The sequence below is a fragment of the Helicoverpa zea genome, chromosome 11 (assembly GCF_022581195.2).
Source record: "Helicoverpa zea isolate HzStark_Cry1AcR chromosome 11, ilHelZeax1.1, whole genome shotgun sequence".
Taxonomy (NCBI): Eukaryota; Metazoa; Arthropoda; class Insecta; order Lepidoptera; family Noctuidae; genus Helicoverpa; species Helicoverpa zea.
This window is the reverse complement of record NC_061462.1, coordinates 2,880,552-2,896,380: the sequence shown is the minus strand read 5'-3', so window position 1 is coordinate 2,896,380 and position 15,829 is coordinate 2,880,552. Positions and strand designations below refer to the sequence as shown.

Here is a 15,829-nt window from a genome sequence, read left to right as displayed (position 1 = left end):
AACCCTACACCAGCCTTTCAAAATGCCCGCCGCATTTGCTTTGGGTTTCAAATATTTTAACGTTGACAAGTTTCAGTTTTTTATGCTAAACTGAACAACACACCTAAAACCTACCTACTGTTTTGAATTCTAGCTGTCAATATTAATCAACTATTCTAGCTTACCAGCCAAAATTAGGTCTATCCCAAATTACAAAGAAAGTGTTTGCTAACTTGTAGTATCCCCTTTTAAAAGTAATTGATTAATCCACCACAACATCTACAGCCCTTTAAAACAGAACTGCAAACTTCATCAGCGTTAGAACTTGTCAATTTAAAGATTTATTAATAGCTACACGAATGCCTAATTAATAACGAAGAACGCGAACCAGAAATTTATTCCGAAGCCGAAGAAATCTGTTGAGCAAAATATTTTAATGAAGTTATGGGAACAAATCATGGAGAACATAATGACGAGCGGAGGTGACATAACGGCAAATCTACTAAGAAAGTAGCGCGCCAAAATGCGGGTGTGCGGGGGACGAGGAACGTTACTGTCTTCGCCCTCTTTCTCTGGAGCCGATATTTTTTTATAATGTCAAAATTCGTTGACCCAAAGAACCAGAACGATTCATTAGTTCACTTGTAACTGATCGTTTTGGTCATGTCTACCGTACCGCATTTGAGATTCATAGAAGAAGCCGCCTGAACAACATGCATTTGGCATCTCCGCTCAACTTTCCTTACTCCGTGGAGCGAATTCTTAAACCGGAATCTTACGAAATTAAGGACAGCCGAAGTGGGAGTTAATCGCGAAGTTTGGGCTAACTTTCAGTTCTTGAAGATTCATATGACTGTATAATGTATGCATGTAGATTTGTATGTACGCAAGTAGACAGAGAATAAAATTACAAGGAACCCTTTAAGTCAATAAATAATATTAGAAGTGGCAATATTTTTCGGAAACATTTTATCTTTATCAGGTTTAAAGTGAATTGTATTTTGCATAATTTACATTACAGAAAATACCTATTTTATTCTATTTTATCCCAACCATCATCTTTATGATTCCATACACTCTTCTTTCCATATTTGAGTAGTTTCAATAGCCGTATTTATCCTTCATCCTTTCAAACATTAATGTTTAATCATATATGCTCAAAAAACGTTCTTCTCTGTGCTAATCTCTCGTCCTTTGTCTCGTATTCTCTTTAGTCTAAAACGTCCATACAATTTGTTTTATTATTCAGACATTTTAAGCACCGGGTCTACCTATTAATTCATGTCAAAGGATTTGAATGGGTAATCAGAATCCTTTCATTCACTAATTAAAACACCTCTCGGAGTACAATTTATTCAAGTACTTGCCCTCAGGTCAGGGCATTCAGCCACAAGCCAGGCTCTCGTAGAACTAATTCCGAACAATCCATGGAGAATAAAATGACTAGCGGAGGTGCCATAACGGATCGCCTAAGAGGAGACTATTAACGTCACTATTTTCGGCCTTATACGCCTTACTCTTTGGACCCGACCATTTTTTGTTACACCTAAATCGTTGACAGATGTCTCAAAGAACCCCTAACGCCTCATTTATTCACTCGTAATATTTTGGACATTTTGATCATGCCCACCGTACGAACTTGACCTAGAAGAAGCGCCTGACCTACCTGCATAACGGTATCTCTACTCTTTCCTTACTCCGTGGAACAATCCAAATTCCCTTGCTGATGATACTTGAATTGTGTATTCAAATTGTGCGATTAGTGAGACGGTCTCATTGTCTAGTCCAATTCACGGTGGTGTTTCAATAAACATTTAAATTGGAGTTGGGGAGACAAAGCCGTGTGTCGAGCCGAATTAGCAATCGGGGGTAAAGATGCGAATGTGAGATAGAGTGTGGTAATATGTTGTGGTTGTGTTGCTCTTGAAATATTCCCCATATATTTACCATACGATACCATAAAATACCGTAATAGAAAAAATATTATTTGATTTCCACAGAAAATATCTAGTTTTGCTGTACTGTAAATAATATGCAATAATTGTATTAATTATATTATAAAAATACATGAAAAATAATGCTGCATGTAAATAAAAACTAAAAAGATAGTGATTTTTTAGCATTATTTTTTATGTATTGCGTAACCAACCTGTTATCTTTTTCATATCGATTTTTTTTACTCATACACGCGTAAATAAAAGTTAGATAAACTAACCTAAGTATATCTAAATTGAAATACTCTGCATCTAAATATAACCAAAGCAAATAAAATCTTCAGGTAACCATATTGGAAATCAAAACTTGCCATACTTATAGAAGCTCGAAGCACCACTCACGCCGCATTTAACTTCAATCCAGGCTCAATAAAATGACACTCATTGTATTTCAATTGCTTTCCGAGTGTTTCCTACGGCTGTGCTAGCAATAAACGTAGCAGATTCTATTACCTTTCCAATACAATTGTATGCTACGGGGAACGTGTGATCTTGGGTTGTGGTCTAAGTTAGGAGAGGAAAATTGCAATATCTGAATTCGAATACCATTGGTCTTATTTACCGAAAACAATAGAACAAATGATTTTACAAGCATTTCTGTGCTAAGCAGTGAAAATTCATTAAAAATGTGCATACTTATTTGGGTCGGTACATATGTACCACATCATTCCTTTTAAACACTTTTTATGCAAGACTTCTCAAAAGCACCAGTCATTCCTTGTAGGGCTCACAAAGTCGTATTCAACAAAATCAGAGCTTGATGCTCTCATTGAATAAAAACATTTTTAACTAGGTATAGAATAGATACTCGCCCCCACTTCAGCTCGTATTTTGTCCCATAACATTTTCCTTACGGTCATAGTCATAAAAAATAGATATAAAATGCTACGTCGTGTATGGGGTTCAATGGGACTTTGAGAGATAAAATGAACTTTATGGGAAGCTAAATTATAATAGCACGGATTTATGATGACACGTGCCTGACGTCAATCCTGGTACCTTCCTGGTACTCTAGATGATGATCATTATCTTTACGTGATTTTGTAGGTGAGGGGGGTACACCCACTTATATAACAATAAGGATATACAAATCGAACATGGAACAGCATACAGAGTAGTGAATCAAAATGTAGTATTTATTGAAATAATCTAATAAAAGCCGACATACACCAGCAAATTTACATTTTTAGAGATTATACAGTGTAGGCACGAGTTTTGAAGACCTATAACTTAAAGACCAATTTTTATATGGACAGCGTTTATATTTTAAAGCTTGTGTAAGATGCAAGTGCGGTAGCAGGACGCGTCATCTCAGCTTAGACGAGCTTGACTTAGTTCTTTTCGCTAAGATACTCACACTGATAATACAATTTTTCTCATCCACAGTGGAAGTAACAGGCTACAGCGCCGACAACTGCTCAGTATCCTATACGTCGTTCAACAACGAGACATTAGTTGGGTCTGTGATCAGATCAGCAAGCGTGCTGGTTCTGCCCGAAGGTCTGCATAGGACTGATACGCAGAGCGCTTACTTCTGTGCTAATGGTGAGTTCTGCATAGCTAATAAAATTGTTTGGTTTTGTAAACAAAATATGTGAAGGCGTTATTGCCATCATCCTAGTCAGCAATCAGAGCTTAGTGCGGCGAACGGGGTGCTGCTACTTTCGTAGGTACTTAGCATTATGTGCAAAAAGTTGAAGTACTTGTTGAAAGTTGTAGTAGTAAATAACAAAAGGAAGATTCTTCAAAACTGGCTAACCTTATCCCAAACTATGTTTGGGTAAGCTCCCAGTCTTAACCTTACTGGATCTGAGTACCTAGATACCAATCTGTAACATGGAACAAATGAATAACCATAATTCAAATGCTTCTTTTTTTCAGAACACCTAGCAGTATCATCCCGAGGCTCTTGGGAATGGCAATGGGTAGCAGCTCCAAGGAACCGAGCAGGCTTGGTGCTGGAACTGAGAGCTCAGGGGGCTGCTCATGTAGCACTGTCGGCTATTCGAGAACCTTCTGATGATATGTATCGTGTTGTGTTTGAGAGGACTAGAGTTTGGATTGCTAAGGGAAAACATGGTGAGTTTATATCGTTGATAACCCGTAAGCTATACTCCCGCAGATAAAAACGTCAAAGCTTGTATATTTAAAATAGCATAATTCTCGAAAACTCTGATTGAACTGATTTCAGAAATTCTCTATTACAGTCAGAACTTAACTCTCTACGGAAAGATCTCCTTCCTGTATCAAACACTTGCCGTCTTACCACAAAAACTTTTAAACGTCAGTTTATGCCTTGTCTAAAAAAATGTCAAATTATGACGTTGACATATGGTTCATTTTGCAGCCAAAATTTTATTAGACAAGTGTAAAACAGGGTTTAAAGTTTTTGTAGTAAGGCCCTTGATCTTTATCGAATCTTTTAATGTGACCTTTAAGACATTTTTCATTTTTGCTATGTTCAACATTTTTCTTATTTTAACCTCTAAGCAAACATGAAATATCTTGTTTCCAGGCTACGATGTCCACCTAGCAAGTGCAGAACAAACAGAAAGCGATGAAGACTGTTCGGGCGCCGACTCTTGGTGTGCCTGGTGGGTGTGGTGGGTGGGGGGGCGCCTGTCCGTCGGCAGGGGCGCCGCGCCTTCCGAGAGACGACTCCTAGTGTGGCCACTCGCTCCTGATATGAGGATCAAGTTTGTTGGCTTCAGCGCTCTGTGGGGTGATAAGGCTGATTTTAGGTGAGTTTTATTTTATCTACATCATCGTCTCGTGGTTGATCATTTATACTGTTCTAAATGAGTTGAAAGATAATAAATAATTCAAAGTAGCTGTCTTTGTGTTTTGGTGGATTTTGGACTGATTAGGAAGTATTCGCTTTAAAAGTATTAATTCAATATCTCAAATTATGGTCATCAAAGTATAATTATCATCTATTTACTTAATTTCGGATTAAATATACTTACAGATAATAACTAAAGAAGATGGTCGAACATCGTAGTAATAGAATTTCAGTCTACTTTATCCCGTTATTAACGTTAACTAATCTCGTTAATTAATGTTACAGAATCTGGAACTTCAACGAAGAAGCAGGCTTCTCTCAAGTCTTGGAACTCGGTCTACCTCACGGCGTGGTCCCAGGATCTGCAAGCGGTACCCTTCTTGTATCTGGAGGCCTACATCTTCCTCTCTACAGTCTTCAAACAGACTCTACTGACCAATGGGCAGAAGTATGGAGGGATTCCCAACTGTCTGCAGCATCAGCTAGTTTGGCACCGCTGTTGGCGTTAGAACATATCCCTCATTTAGTTGATGATGCAGAGAGGGAAAGGATTTTGAGGAAACTGCCTGAACAAGTACGTATAAATGTAAATTAATTTGTTAGTGTCATGGGAAATAATAATGCTGATATAAAATATTATTTTTCCAGGTTCAAGTATTATTGTCCTTCCGCAAGAGCGACAATTCCTTCAGCGACCATCCAGGAATGAGCAGCCACTTATCAACCATCAAGATACTAGAAATTTTAACGAAAATCCAGTCTTACTACCCCGTAGACCCTGAACTACTTCAGAACATCAAAAAATGGATACAGAAGCGACAGAATTCTGATGGTTCTTTCACTCCTTTAGCTGCAGATAAAGAAGTAGATTATTACCCAGTTGATTTAACTAAAACTAATGGTACGGCTAAGGAGGTTGATGTCAATGAGTATTACTATTATGATAAAGATGGCAATATGACACAAGAAGAAATAGATTGGGAGAGGAGAGTTGAAGTGACTGCTGAGACTCTGGTTGCTTTGCTTGAAGTTGGTGTGGAGAACCAGGTAAAATATTTGAGTATTTTTAAAAAAATATGCAGATCAAAAGTCTTTATTAGGTATAAAGACTTTTGATCTGCATATTTTTTTTATCTGTTAAAATAAATGAAAAATGTTTTATCTTTCTTGTTAATGATTCGTTTTATTTTCAGCTCGATGCAGATGTAGCGAAGAAATCTCAAAATTATTTGGAGCATAATCTACATAATTTAACTTCACCTGCTGCTTTAGCTGCAACTGTTTTGGCATTGGTCCTTGCAAGGTACGTACGTACTGTTTAAAACTGTAAACACACACAAATTCTCAGCTAAAGTTGAAGTCACTAAGAAGTTACATGATCTCGTCATTGTATATTTCAGGAGTCCAATAGTACCTGAAGCACTGGTTATTCTAAGAAATGCGTCAACAACGGAAGAAGGTGAATTCGGATGGCCAGCACCAAGGAAGGATGCTGCTGATTGGCTTCTAGAAGAAACGTCCAGGAATATAAAGACGACATCTTACGGTAAGGAGCTGAATTTGGATTTAACAAAAATAAATGATAAAATATTGTAGAAGTTAGCCTAAGAATTATCACGTGAGAAAAGCAGCGAGGTGTGATTACATAATTGGGTGTTACAAAAATTGAAGCTCACAATGATCTTGATTGGAATATTTTCCCAAAATAGTTACAAAAGATGCATTGTAGAATGCAAAATTAATATAATCTTCTCGTTTGGACGTTTGGAAAGATTGATTCTTATGAAGTTTTTCTGCTTACGTTATACCATACTAGCTACCTTTCTGGATTAAAATTCACAATGATTTCCTGAAGGTTGCGTTGTAATCAAAACAAACTAATTCAACTTAACTGAAACATTTCCATCTCACATTTACAGAAGCAGTAACAATGGAACAATACGTGGCCGGAGTACGAGTTCTCCTCGCAGCGTGCGCACGCGGCGCATTAGCTGAAGGTGAAGCGGCGGCGCGGTTCCTGTACTACCGGGCTTCGACGCTGCAGCGACATCCCAGTCTAGCTTACCAGGCTACTAAGGCTGCTGCTCAGTATGCTGCGTTGGCTCATGATAGGTGAGGAGATATGTTTTTGTGGAGTTGGCATTGTTTAGCTAAACTTTTTCCTAAAATATCCATGACAATACATAAAAATATGATCTTGCTTTAAGCTCAGGATCTTAAATTCCATTTAAATTGACGTTTTACGAAGTACTTTGAGAAGACACCTTCTGCTTCTTCTTTCTAGGGTCTGTTTCGTCTCACGGGTCCGGTTTCCGTATCCTCTTCTTCCACTTCGCTTCCCATGACATTAATTTCTTTACAACACTCATCATCGTCATTTGAGATTTCCAACTGTTACTGATCTTCATTCCTCTATTTCCAGACACCGTGCCCTCACAGTATCTCTAGCGACAGCGGGCATGGAACTGACAGACACGCTGGAACTCCGCGCTCGCACTCCCCCGCGGCCGCTGCAGCTGCCCGGCCTGCCCACTAAAGTGTTCGTGTACGCTACCGGCGCGGGCTGTGCTACTGTTCAGGTGATTATGTAGTATATACAGGCACTGCTCTCACAGTATCTCTAAGTTAGCCATTTGACGCCTCACGCAAACGCATAAGTGTTTACTATTATGCAGCCAACTTCGACGAGCAAAGCCTTTCAACACGAACAAATGCACAATGAGCCAAATGGTATTTGACGCAAACTGCAAAAAAACACATTTCATTAACGGATTGTTATCTTTTCAGGGAACAATAACTTACTCCACCTACACGCCAAAACCTGAAAATGCTCTGCTAAATATCCAAGCCGCTATTATCGAAGAGATTCGTCCTGAGAGGAGTAGCATCGAGGATTTGCAAGGAAATCTACCAACTCTGATCATAAAGACTTGTTTCAAGTAAGTACACTTGCATGATATAGATAGTTAAATTAAAATCAGTGCTGTTTTAATAGTGCTGTGGTTATCCACGAGTTATTATGGTAAAAGAACCTGACCTGAATTCTTTGAAAAAGTAAATAAAAAAGTTTTTTATGCAACTAAAGGTTTATTTTATTTACAGGTGGAAAGGCAAGGAGCGTTCAGGCATTCTTCGCCTAGAATCGTCTCTGTTCTCTGGCTATGAACTGCATTCAGTAAACCCAGTGGTATTAGATGGAGCTACTTTTGCTGATTTACACTATGGATCCAGAGGAGAATCTGTGTGGTTCGTCTTTGCGAATGTAAGTAATGAAAGAAACACGTTAAAAACTTCTTGAAAGCCCATAATCGAAAAGCATTACCTATGTAAAACTCAAACTCATTATTTAAGAATCAAACTCCTTGAAAATAATAATAAAAAAAAAAGAAATTCAGATATCTGTTGAAAAGACACATTCGTGTTCCCATTGCATACAAGGCACCATTGCATATTTGTCTAGAGATCTAGTAAATAGGCAAAAAAGTAACTAACTATAATAACTTTTACTAACGAATCAACTACCCGTTACAGATCAGCTCAACGTGCCCCGTTTGCGTAACATACGAAGTACGTTCCAAATTCGTCATCACCAGCTTAAGACCAGCCTTTGCCAAGATCTACCCATCAACACGACCAGATTTAGCAGTCGAAACGTTCTTCCACGCGAGGCCAGGAAGCCCACTACTGCGAGGTATCACTGACGATGATTTTATCACATGGTTCGACAAAACTGAACTAGCTAGCCTCAAAACTAGCACTAGCATTGACAATATTTGTGAGTGTGGCAGGATTTGTAGCAGGGATTATGAATTCAGAAAGAATTATGATGATCATACCGAAAGTTCCACAGAAAATGTTGATACTACGGTCACTGAAAGTACTGCGGTTACTACTGAAGAAAGTTCTACATTGAGTACAACAGAAGCCTCAACAACTGAAGAAATAACGACTACTGAGCAACAGTCGACTTCAACAGCTTTCAGTGCTTCATCCAGTACGACGGAAATCGCCACAACGCTAGAAACTACTATCGTTGATAAAACCTCAACCGAGACCTATACCACAATCAAAATCGAAAGTATTGATGATCCAATAATAATCCCAACTGTCACATACTTGAATACAACTGAAACTCAAGAACTGAATAATAACATAGGACCTCTATTGCCAAAGATTAATGGAGAGCTTATCGTTCCAAAATCTGTATTGCCGAAGATACCAAAGAAAGATGAAATAAAGAAAAAACCTTTGCCAAGACGAAAGGGGACTCTAAAGGCTACATATGGTGATAAACATGAAAAGTTCTTTTTGAAATTGAAAGAAAGTGAAAATGCAACTTCTCCTGCTACATCTACTACTACTGAAGTAGTCACGACCTCAACTGAAATGGTGAAGGTAATCAATAGCCAAGAAAAAGTCGCAAAACAAGATTCAACTCCTGTGGAAACAGACAAAGCACTACATAAAATTATTTTACAAAAACCTGAAGTGCAAAACCCTCTTCTTCCGGTAGCTTTCATTGTTAATCAAACAAAAATTGAAACTCAAAGTATGAACAACACCACAGTTGCAAATATCACAAAAATGAAAATTCAAGAAGACAATTCCTCAGTAGAAAAGAAAATCAAACCGGTTTCAATAACAAACAACGACGTTACAACAGTGACTCCAATAAAATCAATAAAACCTGTCTTTCTACATCCCGAAACGGTTCCTCATACAATAACAGCAATCACCAACAATAACATCAAATCAATACACTACAGAACAAAGAAGCCTAAAGCTATTACTCAAATTAAGAAACCGCTAATTAACGCAATTCACAATGCCACAAAATACAACAAAAGCGAAGATACCGACTCCGATATCATAAATAAGACGAAAAAGAAAACAATTCCTCAAAAGTATAATGCAAAAACAATGAAGTCGATAAACAAAGAGATACACAAAATACCGCCAACCCCAATTTCTGAAACTTCAAAGACATTGTCAGAAGCTCTTAAATATGATATCGCTCCCGAAAATAAAGGTGGTTTCGAAATTTTAGACAAAAACAATCTATGGGAGTTACTAAAAGAAGGTTCTGATAATGATCCTTCGAAATTAGATGAGAAACTACATGTTCATAATAGACTTAATATTTTTGGACATAATACGTCCAATGTAGATGACAACCGATCATTATAAACTTTATTGTTATATAATGTATAAGATACAAAGACTTCAGTATAAATATTTTTGTAACACAGTATGTCACTTGAAACCTGTATTTATTCACGAAGAGTTGGTGTTACGGAGAGTACATGATTATTATCATCTTTAATTACTACTTCAATTACTCCTTCTAGTGTCAGAAGATTTCTTACTTCATCAAACTGCATTTCAAAATCTTTTCCACTTAATAATTTTTGAGAAAATTCTTTGCTGTTTTTGAAAAGATGCACTCTTCGTGGCACCTACCGGATCCTACAATCAAATTGTTGATAATCTCAAACACGATTCCTAAAGCACTTTTATTGTTGATTGTTAGTATGTATTGCACTCATCTGAATGACTTGTATGAACGATTGTATGAGCTGTAAATATTAAGTGTAAGCTAATTATTGACTAAGTAAAGCGCTGTGACCTACGACTTCTATTCTACGTGTGAATTCATTGCTCAAAAGCAATCTTTTTGGGTTTCTAATCTTAGGATAACCTATTTACCGGTTCTGTAGTCTCCAATGGAATGTAAACAGTAGTTTAGAGTAAGCTATACTGATTATTGGTTGGATTTCTGCTTCGATTTAGATGCTGCTTTAAATCTAGTAGAGCTAGAAACGCTGTTCAGTACATTTTGGGCTGCCTGATTCCCTATATTATTTTTGTACTGTTCTAACAGACTTAACAGAAGAGCCTTGTCTACTATATCTATGGTAATATTTTTCTCTCTCTTCCTGCCAAATAAAACTGTCCTCAATCTTCTTCGAATGGATTTTTGGGCGTATCTACAATTAAGAAGGTAGCCCTATTATTAGACTAGACCTCTGATTTCTGTAATGTAAATAGGATCTCTAATTGCCAAAGTAATCGTTTACCCCCTAGTATAAATAGAAGTACTAGTGTCTTAGAAATGTAATTGTAATGCTAATGCCCCAGAATTTCCATCCGTCTATCGTCTTCTGTATCTATTATATGTAAAACGTAGTTCTAGTAGCTGTCTAGATGTTTTATGTTGTGTCTAGGGATTGTGAATCATTGATTATTGTATTAGTTTTCTTAAAACTAGCCTAAAAGCTAAGAAACCACCCGAGTATCTGGTTTTTCAATGATTTTTGCGCCATCTTTCGCCGATTGCCCGAATTTTCTGTTTTACTGTTTGACGTATCTCTGTTGTTTAAGCTGTCATTTGTTTTTTGAAACGAACAGTAGATGGCGCTGGCACAAAGTTATTCAGCACAAGACAGTTTCTGTTTGTGTCTATAATCTGTTTATTTTTTGAGATCTAGTTAATGATTCACAATTCCGCGTTCCTGTAGTTCTATAGATTTCAATTTTGTATGACTGTATGCATGAAATGAATCTCCCTGTGAGTTTATGTAGAACTTATCTCCTATTATTAAAGTGTAATAACAATATACTTGAAATAATCGAACTCTTTTTTGAAAATTATTTTTCTATCTTTCTAATTTCCCATATTATAAAGACTCCTGTAATCTCCCCTTATAATTACTAGTATTTCCAAAAATGGCAAATCTTTTCTTAATTTCTATAACTAACAAAATTACCTTTTTATTGTAAATATTTAAGATAAAGTTCCACGTATAGCTTTTTTTATTGTATCTTGTAAGTAAAATATTTTAGGCGTTGCACCGATGCGTCCCTTAAAGCGACCTGGTGTCTCTTAGAATGACATACAAATGTATAGTACCTATTCTCCCCTTATTCATAAGAATTATCTAGAATAGTACATATATGAAATTAATTTTCAAGTAAAGCAAATCTTTAGCTGTACGCTCCGGTAATTATTCGAGTGATTATTTAAAATCTGTTTTTGACAAAATTTGTCTACCATTTAACTGTCGGTAAATCGGTCTCGATTGAAACCTTCTCATATCAGGATAGCCGGTCACCTTTGAAAGATAAATATTTTCAAAACCTAGCTACTAATGACAGCTGGTAGCAACTAGGTAGCAACTTTATAAGATTTTTCGAAGGATAATATGGGGATCTAGAGGTTTTGATGGAGATGGAGAAGCAATGTTAAGTTGAGAGATAAACTTGTTAGAGGTAGAAAAAAACATGTCATAATTTGTACTAACTTCAGGATTCTTATGAAAGTATAATATAATTCTTATGAAAAAGGTGATTCTAAAAATAATTTAAGCACGATTTAAATGTATAAATGTAAGGTTGTATGATAAATAGGTGCTTGCGCGGTGGATAAACGTCAATTTTTCGATAATTATGTATAAAAAAGATCTCATTTTGATTGTATAAGAATAGTTTTAAATGTTTGTGCTTAAAGAGTAAGCTAGTCATTCGTTAATAAGTAATACCTCGATGTACTGAAACGGTTTAGTTTATAGGAAGGAATAAAAATAATAATACATTAAAATCTAGTTTATTTTCCATCCCATAAAATCGTATTCTTCACTGATGTATCGTATCGCAAAAGTCTGATCTTGTAGACTGATGCTAACTCATGGCGGTCAATCAATTCTATGGCATCAGATCTAGTTTACCATAAAGCCTCCTCAAGGTGGAAATCTAACGACCACATTTTCCTTCACCAATTTATGGCACTGTGAACCCAGGAACTAGGTACTGTCTGGCCTGATTTGAAAAAATATTTCAATTTTGACTATCTACATATCAAGGAAAGGCTCTTGTGCGAAATAGATCTCATTACGGGACGTAGGTAAAACGGTTGGCTGAAACCAGGTTAGTATGTGCCTCTTCAGTGAAATCAGGAGTGAAAATCATTGACACTATTTATCAAAATTCAACCTTTCACTACAAAGAAAACAACCATTTGAGCATACTTCCACCTAAGTACGTGTACCTACAATCGAATTAGATACATTGATATTTACCAAAAAAATCTTATTTACTCCACAAACATTACAAATTGTATAAACGACTGCTTGATTCGTCGAACACGTATTTTTTATTTGTCAAACTGTTCTTTTGTTTCATTATGTGCTACAAGTAAACAATTGTCTGCTTTGAACTATTTCTTGATAGTTAGGCAACCGATTGAAGAAACTTTGAGTTCATTTGCCACATCAAATGCGCAATACCGTAATTCTGTTATAGACTTGAGAGAGAGGAATTATTCAAAAGATATTATTCATATTTGAACAAAAGATGTTCAATTGTTTTTGGTATCTTGACGCCAACTTACCAACAATAATACGGTTCAGTTATTTGCCAAACTTCATTTTGAAATTCGAATGCCTTCTGTCTACAATACAGCTCATAGTGGTTAAAATATATTGTAGAACGAGACATTATTAACTCATGTCGGTTTGGAAATCTTATAGTCAACTACCAAAACTATGATTCATAAAGTTTATGGAATACCAAAGTTTAAATAGTTGTTAGTAGTTTATTGGGACTGCATGACAATATAGTGTTGACAATTCTTATGTATAGTTTCAATATTGAAATTGGTGAAGGGTAATTGTAGACAGGCTTTTGTAAAATCGCTAATTTGCTGAAGATAGTCATGACACTCAAGGTTTTCAGATACCAAAACAGAAGTTTATTACATAGTCTTCAATTCAAAATAAACAAACACACGTCAATAGAAAATCGATAGCAATAAAACAAACAATTTAATATTACATTTTATCAATTGCTTTTATTCATAACATTACAATGATATTTGATCCGTAAAGGTACATTGTTATTTTGAATTTCTATGATTTAATGACTCTTAAGTTAGGAAGAATGCAAAATGGGTATCGTTTAAATATGTAAATACAATAAGGTACAATACCGTCAACTATACATTTACTCGAAATCTGAATAAAAAATACAGTAAATTTTACAATTCAATAAATAATAATAAACTATTAAATAAATGAATAACCAATTCAATAAATTCGAATTACAAAAACAAATTCGGATCAGTCGAAACGCAAACTCGCGAGTCTGTATGTGAAATGGGGTATAACGTACACGTTAAAGGATAAAACTTGGAATGTGGTACTTAAACGTTAGAACTGTAACAGTAATCACGAACATTGATTTAAATGACATGGTTATTTATATGGATCCCGAGACTGTTGCACTCCTCATCTCCTTCTGGCGTACGACAGCCAGGCAGGTAAGTCCGGCTTCTGAAACAATAATTCAAAGCTTAATTACAGAAATTCCAGGCTGCAAATATTGTTTAAAAAAGAGGCTAGTTATTGACTTAACTTTAAAAAAAGACTTGTCTGTAAGTTATACGAGACTCAATTATTTTTGCAATAAAACTTTTATCGAAACAAATACTAAATTATTGTTGCATCTAATCTAAAAGATCTAATCAGAAACAATTAGCAAGTTTAATAATTCACTACATATAGTTTACTTCAATAAATATAATATTTTACCAATTAATACGACTATAATCTAATTTATACATTTATTATTTTATTCATCGTTTTATCCAAAGCTCTATTGTAATGAATCTATTAAACTCTATAATAATATTAGCGTGAAACAATTTAGATTTAACGACCAATACCGCAGCTTTATTGAAATTCAATAATAATTTCATACCCCTACTATTGTTTGCATAACAGATAACATATATGAATTAGGTACTAAAAACGCCTACGGTCTAGAATATGATACGTATGAGCTCTTTTTGGACAAAAAACTTCGATTTTATGACCGTTTCATTGCCAGATAATTTATTCCGTTGATATTCAAAGCCAGAAAATATTTAGATTTCTTCTTTTCTGGTTTTATCCTAATAAGGCCTAGTGTCAGAATTTTCTAAAATCCACCTGATGGTCTCTGACATGGAATTTTAACAAGGACTGCTACTGGGTACACCGCTTTACGTGCCTTCCCTGGCACTTCCAAATCAACTCAATATCGACCTGCTTTGTGAATGTTTTTGAAAACTCGCAAAGCGAATCAAACCCGGGACCCCGAGCACAGAAAGTTCGGCTTAATATTTAGTGGACGATACCTATCCAAAAGTGTAAAAGTGACATTTTAATTACGAAACGGTATTTATACATATAATTTTGATAAGTTCAGTTCAATCGACATTTAATCAAATGCACTTGTAATAAGTCAGTAATCAGCTAAAGGCTTATGATAGGTCATTTGGTTGCTAATAACCTCAGATGACCCCTATTCAAATGTCAACCGTATTCGTGTCATCTGTTTCTATAATTAAAACCTAATATTTTTAAACCAATATTTTTATATCCTTAATTTGTATCATGGAAATGACTGTTAAACCTATTAGGTTAATGAATGAAAATATTAACATTACGGAAGTCATAATATTTACTAGAACGGTTCTATTAGAAATCTAAATAAAAAGTAATATTCACTTTGATACACTTATAATCAATTTAATTAAATTGCTTGTCCCGTCTTTTTCACGTACCTGTAATGGCTTGTCATCTATTTTAATGAGTAGGTACAAATTAAGTTGATTGGTACAGCTGGTACATATTAAGTAATAAGAATTCAAACTTAGGCTTTCGCCAAATTAGCGGCTTTGAAATGAGAACAAGTGCTGACTCAAAAAATTTTTTCATACACACTGGTACATACATACATACATTATATATAACTTCTCGAGATATAAAGATGTCAAATTATAGGTATTAATATGGTTTATTAGAGGTACCACAGTTTTAGGCTCCACAGTGCCAAAAGTCTTCAATCAGTGCGTCCTACCTGTCATGACTTACGGAGCCGAAACGTGGACACTGTCGGTACGGCTGGTTCACAAGTTTAAAGTCGCTCAGCGGGCTATGGAAAGGGCTATGCTCGGCATTTCTCTGAGGGATCGCATCAGAAATGAGGTAATCCGTCAGAGAACCAAGGTCATCGACATAGCCCACCGAATCAGCAA

General features: G+C 35.8%; 3 protein-coding genes across 3 annotated transcripts in view; 2 read left to right on the top strand and 1 right to left on the bottom strand.

Moving 5' to 3' along the window:
• The window catches only part of LOC124634670 (C3 and PZP-like alpha-2-macroglobulin domain-containing protein 8), a 38,943-nt gene extending 32,072 nt beyond the window's left edge, over nt 1–6,871 (top strand). The window contains exons 9-16 of the mRNA XM_047170332.1: nt 3,360–3,518; nt 3,855–4,052; nt 4,489–4,714; nt 5,041–5,329; nt 5,404–5,802; nt 5,949–6,058; nt 6,156–6,301; nt 6,675–6,871. Coding sequence (XP_047026288.1) covers nt 3,360–3,518; nt 3,855–4,052; nt 4,489–4,714; nt 5,041–5,329; nt 5,404–5,802; nt 5,949–6,058; nt 6,156–6,301; nt 6,675–6,871 — 1,724 coding nt within the window. The remainder of the gene's footprint in view (nt 1–3,359; nt 3,519–3,854; nt 4,053–4,488; nt 4,715–5,040; nt 5,330–5,403; nt 5,803–5,948; nt 6,059–6,155; nt 6,302–6,674) is intronic.
• A 322-nt stretch (nt 6,872–7,193) lies between these two features.
• LOC124634417 (mucin-17-like) lies at nt 7,194–11,689 on the top strand. Its single transcript, XM_047169990.1, has 4 exons — nt 7,194–7,334; nt 7,543–7,694; nt 7,858–8,017; nt 8,287–11,689. The coding sequence occupies exons 1-4, from the start codon at nt 7,215–7,217 to the stop codon at nt 9,940–9,942; spliced, it is 2,088 nt and encodes a 695-aa protein (XP_047025946.1). The 5' UTR covers nt 7,194–7,214; the 3' UTR covers nt 9,943–11,689.
• A 1,884-nt stretch (nt 11,690–13,573) lies between these two features.
• LOC124634628 overlaps nt 13,574–15,829 on the bottom strand; it is a 35,827-nt gene continuing 33,571 nt past the window's right edge. Inside the window, exon 5 of the mRNA XM_047170283.1 lies at nt 13,574–14,081. Coding sequence (XP_047026239.1) covers nt 14,037–14,081 — 45 coding nt within the window. The 3' untranslated portion in view covers nt 13,574–14,036. The remainder of the gene's footprint in view (nt 14,082–15,829) is intronic.

Bases quoted from the DNA above. Each gene is read 5' to 3' on its own strand.
- LOC124634417 (XM_047169990.1), top strand. From the start codon at position 7,215: ATGGAACTGACAGACACGCTGGAACTCCGCGCTCGCACTCCCCCGCGG. The intron at 7,335-7,542 runs GTGATTATGTAG...TTATCTTTTCAG, and splicing joins CGGGCTGTGCTACTGTTCAG to GGAACAATAACTTACTCCAC. The intron at 8,018-8,286 runs GTAAGTAATGAA...TACCCGTTACAG, and splicing joins TGTGGTTCGTCTTTGCGAAT to ATCAGCTCAACGTGCCCCGT.